Raw genomic sequence first — 6,883 nt, 5'->3', positions numbered from 1 at the left:
CCCAATTTTATAGTTTCTAAATTGATTCTAACATTGTTAAACTGATTGTGAGTCATTGCGAAACGACCAAGGTTAACTATCTTGTACTACTTTTGTTTTGAAATTATTTTGATCACGAAACGACAGTGATCACCTTCGGTTTCTATAAACCGCAGTACCCCAAGGGCAAAAACGGAAATTCATGGGGTAGAAAAGAAATGAGGGGTCGGGAGAGAAAACTTCAAGAAAAAATGGTCCCCCTAGGGGTACCCTATATGGAGATCTCCCCTATATGTAGGCTTACCTGAGTCCACTTATTTCTTTGTCTGGGCTTTTAAGCCCAATTGCATGTGGGCTTGGGTATGAAAAAACACCATGGCACACACAACAAAGCAATGAAAACGAAAGAAATCGTAGAAGAAAAAAACAACAAACAATGCGCACACACAAAAACAACAACAACATTGAATCGTTTTTCAGTTGCAACTTTCTCATCTATCTTTGTATCTTTCTCTGTTTCCATTTCTCTGTCTTCTCAACTTCAGTTTCACACGACCACAACTAATTTTCAATTTCAATCCTCACCGTCTATTTCGTTGACTTAGGTACCATTGGATTTTCATTTTCATTTTCTTCTCATTCCCAACAACTATATAATTAAATTCCATTAAACCCATTTTTATTATTATTTTTTATTTATTTTTTCTCCCTTTTTGATTTGATCTACAGAGTAAAAGCGAAAGCGAAAACCATTGTTGAAGATTTCTTGAAACCCTAACGAAGTGAAAAAAAGAGAGTGATATGATCGTTATTGTTCTCCGATGATGAATACGGCGAACGGTAATATGACGACGCCGTCTTCTTCTTCATCCGGTGGTGGTGGTGGTACTACACAGTCACAAGGTCTCAAAACCTATTTCAAAACCCCTGAAGGAAAATATAAACTTCAATTCGAGAAAACTCATCCTGCTGGTCTTCTTCAATTCAATCATGGCAAAACCGTTTCTCTGGTTTTCAATTCAATCCCTAAAATATCTCTTTAATTGAATTGATTTTAATTGAATTTCTTCATGTTTTGATTTGTTCTTAGGGTTTTTGATTTATGATATAGTTCAATTGTTTCTGATTTTGACTTTTTTTTTTTTATATGTTTTTGATGGCGATTTTGACAGTCTCAGCGTACTCTTATTGCACTTTCCGCATTAAGTTCTGTATGTAATTCCATTGTGTTAGTTTTTTCTTTTTTTGTTTCTTTTTCTTTTTTGTAATGAGTTATGTAGTTTTTTTTTTTTGTAGAATTGGTTTTGGTCAAGATTTGTGTTACTTTTGTAGATGAATTCTATAGTTTTTTGTTGTTAGTTTGTTTGTTTCTAGTGGTGATTGTGGAGTTGATGGAAGTTATATTAATGTATGGACACAATGTTGGTTTGATTGAATGAACAGGTAACCCTAGCACATCTTAAGGAGAAGGCAGCGCCTTCAACTCCGACTGCGTCATCTTCGAGTTTTAGTGCCAGCAGTGGAGTACGGTCAGCTGCGGCTAGATTGTTAGGAGGAGGAAGCAATGGAAGTAGGGCGCTTAGTTTTGTCGGTGGAAATGGTAGTAGTAAAAGCAATGGAGGAACTGGTAGGATTGGTTCGATTGGTGCTTCGAGTTTGAGTAGTTCGGTTGCTAATCCTAATTTTGATGGGAAAGGATCTTACTTGATTTTCAATGCTGGGGATGCGATTTTGATAAGTGATTTGAATTCTCAAGATAAGGTATAGTTATTTGCGTTTGATGTGTTCTAAGTATTTTGGGTTCGCTTCATCTAAGATTTTTTTTTTGTGTAGGACCCGATAAAGTCTATCCACTTCAGTAATTCGAATCCTGTCTGCCACGCATTTGATCAGGATGCTAAGGACGGGCATGATCTGCTCATAGGCTTGTTCTCTGGCGATGGTAAATAAGTGTTGTGTTAACTGACATTTAAACTTGATTTTTCATTTGAGTAGGGGAATTTAAGATTTATGGTACCTATGTTTATTATTGTAGTCTATTCGGTGTCACTGAGACAGCAATTACAGGATGTTGGTAAAAAGATTGTCGGGGCGCACCATTACAACAAAGATGGTATTCTCAATAACAGGCAAGATTTTATGATCTCATCCCATGTAATGTTTCAACTATGAGTGACAAGTGTTAGTTTTCTCAAAATTGTTGAATGACCTAAATTGTTGGTGCAATGCCTACTGACTCCCCCCCCCTTCTTCTTAGATTCCTGTTTGTTGACTGACTGTCGTGTGACTCGTGTCAATTATGAGAGTAGATTATATAAGGAAAAATAGGCTATTATGGTTATAATCGGATGGTTGGACTTTGATAAATCTTGTATCCTGAATGTCACTTCATAATCAAAATGAATAGGTTAGTCATTTTTCTAGTCATAGTGGATGTTAATAATGAACTGTGTATATGCTCATTATAAGTTATCTATGATATTTTTCCACAAAAAAGCCCATTTTCAAGAGAAAAAAATAGTTGGCTGGGTTGGAATGGTAGAGGACAGTTTTCTCTTCCAAAACTTCTCTGTTTCATAAGGGTTTTAAGTGAGCAGTATCCTGAAGTCAAAAGGATATTATTATATCACTTTACAAACTTGTTGAGACGCTAGTTAACTTTTTACTTTAAATGTTTTGGAGGCACATACTTTGACAGTAATCTCTCTGTTATATGAATAAAGGTTTGAATGTAACCATGATTTGGCTATCCGTGTCATTTAATGTGGGTGGAAGTATGTTGTTCAATGTTCTCCTCATAGATATAGCTATATTCATCCCTGCTTTTTTTTTTTAATAGATTTTATATAAATAGAAATTGCAATATGCATGGATTCTATTTAGCATTTTGATGAAAATAAATGGTTATGCTTGGTGAGGATTTGTTATTTTTAGATCCTTTGATTTCTTATGGAATATAGATACTGGTGTCGATCAAATCAGTCCAGAAGCCTGTTAGTTGTTAGGTTAGATAAAATCTAGGAATCAAGCCAAACATGAAAGTTGATGTTTCTAGTCAATGGAAACTTTAATTAGATTTGTATACAACAAGAATGTTGATGTCATTGACTTCTGTGGTTACAATTCTTGGGATTGAGTAATAGAAAAGTTAAGAGATCATTTCTCTAAATTGTTACGTTTTATTAATTTCTCCAGGTTACCATGTAGAACTTTAATGTATTGGAATGTTATTGGGTCAAAACACTAATTGGAATATATCTTGATTGATGCATTTTGATTTAAACAGTCGTTGTACATGTATTTCTTGGGTGCCTGGAGGTGATGGTGCTTTTGTTGTTGCGCATGCTGATGGGAATTTGTACGTATATGAAAAGGCAAGACTCAGTTGATAAGAGTGAAGCTAGCTTTATGGTTCACTTATTTTGATATTTTTTATGGTGAATTTCTCAGCTAAATTACTTACTTTTCTTTCCTATTTCAGAATAAAGATGGTGCTGGTGATTCTTCATTCCCAATCCTCAAAGATCAAACTCAGTTTTCTGTTTCCCATGCACGGTACAGTAAGGTAGTGAGTTTGATATTCATTTGGTTTCTTAATAAAAAGCTGATATGCTACTTTTATCCATGTTTTTTTTGGAGCTGTCTTTTATAATCTTGCTGTAGTTAAACTTATATTTATTAATAATGATTGTCGTTTTCTTTTTTGAAGCAGTTAGTAATGATTGTCTAGTTCTTCTTGAATTTTGCACTTTCTCACTGGTCATTTCGATTGATTGTGCAATTAACACATTTAAGGCAAACTTTGTATGGATTAAATTAACTGTAGTATTTGTGCTTCCGGAGAGTTATTTTATACACTCTTATCATTTTTTTAAAAAAAATTTACCATTGCAGAGTAATCCAATAGCCAGATGGCATATATGCCAGGGTTCGATTAACAGTATTTCTTTCTCATCGGATGGGACATACATGGCAACTGTGGGACGAGATGGTGTGTCTTTCAAACATTGCCATCCTTATTGTGTGTTTTTTCTATCTATTTCTTTTTCTTTGCCAAAAATAAATTAAACAGAGTTTTTTATTTATTTTTCTCAATGCACCCAGGTTACTTGCGAGTGTTTGATTATGCAAAAGAACAACTTATATGCGGTGGGAAAAGTTATTATGGTGGTTTATTATGTTGTGCTTGGAGGTGAGACATGTTTGGTTTTGGTCCTGGACAATTGATTAGAGATTGACATTTTGGATTTGTTTCCCATTTTCTCTCTCTTGAATTTGTAAAACAATGATATTTATCTAAGTTATGGTTTACTCCTTTTTTACTTTTTAAAATAATTTATTCTAACTTTTGAGAAAACAACGCCATCACAAAAACTCTGCTTTGGCAGCATGGATGGAAAGTATGTTTTGACGGGAGGAGAAGATGATTTAGTTCAAGTTTGGAGCATGGAAGATCGCAAAGTTGTTGCATGGGGCGAGGGACATAACTCATGGGTAAGTTGTTTGGTAATTTTGAGTTGGCAAACTTTCCTACCATAGTTTTAATTTAGTTTACGTCAAATGCTGTGATCAGGTCAGTGGAGTGGCTTTTGATTCATATTGGTCATCACCAAATTCAAATGACAATGGAGAGACAGTTATGTATCGATTCGGTTCAGTTGGTCAGGTACTCGGACAAATGTCTTAATTATAATTTTCCTGTGCCTTTGTGTAGCTTTGGCTCTCTGCTTACAAATTTTACAAATGATTTACTTCCTATTGGCCGTTGTTATGATTGACAGATGAAAATGAAATTACTGTATCTGCATGCCCGGAAATTGTCTGATTACTATATGGTCTTGATTTTGAATCTGTTGATAGAGTGGTACCATGGGAAACATTCGGATTCTGTCATGGATTTCAAATGTTGGGTCTTTGACTTGTTTTAAGAAACTGACGTATCAATAACATGCTTAGTAAAGCAACCATGGAATTGAAACTGAACTAAAAATATTATTTGATTAGGAAGACTTTGAATAGATGTTTTACTAGACATTACATTTTAGTTTTTGATGGTTTAGCAGGTTTCATATGATGATGATGATAGGAAATTTTAATTCCTTAGGGTACACTTGGATGGAGGATTTGGAAGACAGTGAGAATGGGTGTAGTGTTTGTTTTCAATTCAAGAGAGTTTTATATACCATATAATGTTCTAAAAAAATTGAATAAGTGATTAGATATTAAGGTTATGATAATATATCATTTTATTCTTATAATTTGTTGAATTTGAAAATTTTTACACTTGAAATAAAAATGTATTCCTCTTTCATTTACCTATGAAATCCTTCATTCGGACATACTATCAGAGTGTGTCTACCAAAGTGAGATAATGCTAAATTTTATATTTTGAAGCATTGTGGTATTGTTTATAAAACTGATGTAAGATAGTTGAATCCTCTTGTTCCCAACCAAGATGGAGAAGGGAAAAACTTAACTGTCTGTAACTTCATTTATAATATTAAGCCTTATAATCATAATCAGTTGCTCAAGATTGTTATTGTTTGGAGATATATGTTGAATCGTTTACTTTTGCATGAATTTTGGAACTAAGATGTTTTGGTGGTCACAGGATACACAATTGCTTCTATGGGATCTGGAAATGGACGAAATTGTAGTGCCCTTGAGGCGTCCCCCCGGTGGATCCCCAACTTTTGGTTCCCCAACTTTTAGTACTGGAAGTCAGTCATCCCATTGGGACAATGTAGTCCCATTGGGTACCTTGCAACCTGCTCCAAGTATGCGGGATGTTCCAAAAATCTCTCCACTGGTTGCTCATCGTGCGCATACTGAGCCACTTTCTAGCGTGATATTTACCCAGGAATCTGTACTTACAGCCTGCCGGGAGGGGCACATCAAAATCTGGACGAGACCTGGCATAGCCGAGAGCCAGCCAAGCAACTCGGAAACCTTGTTAGCTACCAGTCTCAAGGAGAAGCCTCCACTTTCTAGCAAGATCAGCAACTCTAGCTACAAACAATAACTAAATCTAAAGAGTTTTAAGCAATTTTTTTATGGTTTGTTTATCTTTTATCCGGCTGGTTTAGTTTTAACATCTTGATTTAAGTAAAGATGAACCAACTGGTTTTATTGTATATTCAGTTATTAACGGATGAGCATGCCATTGATAGAACTATGAGGATGGGAGGGAGAATTCTCTCCAACCGCCTCCTGTAATTACAAAACGGCTGTTACTAGGATATCTGATTAGTGATTACAGGAATAATGTGAAATTGGTCCTTGGAGATCAGTACTTTTGAAGTGCGTACATACAAGCCATCATTGTTTATCGCCCTTACTATTGTATACTTGTATTGCATAAATCTGGGGAGTGCCCTGTGTTGTCATATCATCATTGTTGAGGCTGGTATTTTATTGCACTGTGAAGCTTTGCTTGCTTAGTGGAGCAATGTCCCAAAATGTGATTGAAATTTGAATATATATCGTATAATATCAGAATTTCGGTATTACCAGTCTTTTATCAGGGATTACTAAAAGTACACAGATTTGCATTTTTTTTAGGAGATTAGAAACAAATTTTGTCAGTATTATAGGAATCCATGCTAGTATGAATCTCTTGTCAGTGGTAGAAACTTTAGCTGGACTTTGGAAGGCATGGGCAATAGTTAAGACTCTTCCCACTTTCAAGATAGTCGTTGGTAGACGCATGTACTCATCTAATAACTCTTGCAGAAATGAAAGAAAAAAAAAGGTCTAGGGTATAGGCATATTTATTTACCCCAAATATATGGCTGGTATCTATCTAATACCACTTCATAGTTTTGTTCTCACTATGAAAGTGATCTAAGTTCCCTTATTTGCTATTGATCTATGTCATTCTCCTTAAAAACATTGTATGTTTATG

The 6,883-nt window shown here is 35.0% G+C and overlaps 1 protein-coding gene across 1 annotated transcript; it reads left to right on the top strand.

Moving 5' to 3' along the window:
- Positions 1 to 303: 303 nt before the first annotated feature.
- On the top strand, positions 304 to 6,316 carry LOC123892927 (WD repeat-containing protein 20). Its single transcript, XM_045942811.1, has 12 exons — positions 304 to 584; positions 709 to 989; positions 1,423 to 1,740; positions 1,813 to 1,921; positions 2,015 to 2,108; positions 3,266 to 3,353; positions 3,461 to 3,544; positions 3,874 to 3,970; positions 4,084 to 4,171; positions 4,368 to 4,473; positions 4,553 to 4,645; positions 5,591 to 6,316. Exons 2-12 carry the CDS (start codon positions 801 to 803, stop codon positions 5,999 to 6,001), a joined length of 1,677 nt encoding a protein of 558 aa, XP_045798767.1. The 5' UTR covers positions 304 to 584; positions 709 to 800; the 3' UTR covers positions 6,002 to 6,316.
- Positions 6,317 to 6,883: the final 567 nt, after the last annotated feature.

This window comes from Trifolium pratense, linkage group LG6 (assembly GCF_020283565.1).
Source record: "Trifolium pratense cultivar HEN17-A07 linkage group LG6, ARS_RC_1.1, whole genome shotgun sequence".
Lineage (NCBI taxonomy): Eukaryota > Viridiplantae > Streptophyta > Magnoliopsida > Fabales > Fabaceae > Trifolium > Trifolium pratense.
The sequence above is the reverse complement of the archived record's forward strand: the minus strand, read 5'-3'. Positions and strand labels throughout refer to the sequence as shown.

Bases quoted from the DNA above. Each gene is read 5' to 3' on its own strand.
- LOC123892927 (XM_045942811.1), top strand. From the start codon at position 801: ATGATGAATACGGCGAACGGTAATATGACGACGCCGTCTTCTTCTTCA. The intron at 3,545-3,873 runs GTAGTGAGTTTG...TTACCATTGCAG, and splicing joins CCCATGCACGGTACAGTAAG to AGTAATCCAATAGCCAGATG. The intron at 4,474-4,552 runs GTAAGTTGTTTG...TGCTGTGATCAG, and splicing joins GCGAGGGACATAACTCATGG to GTCAGTGGAGTGGCTTTTGA.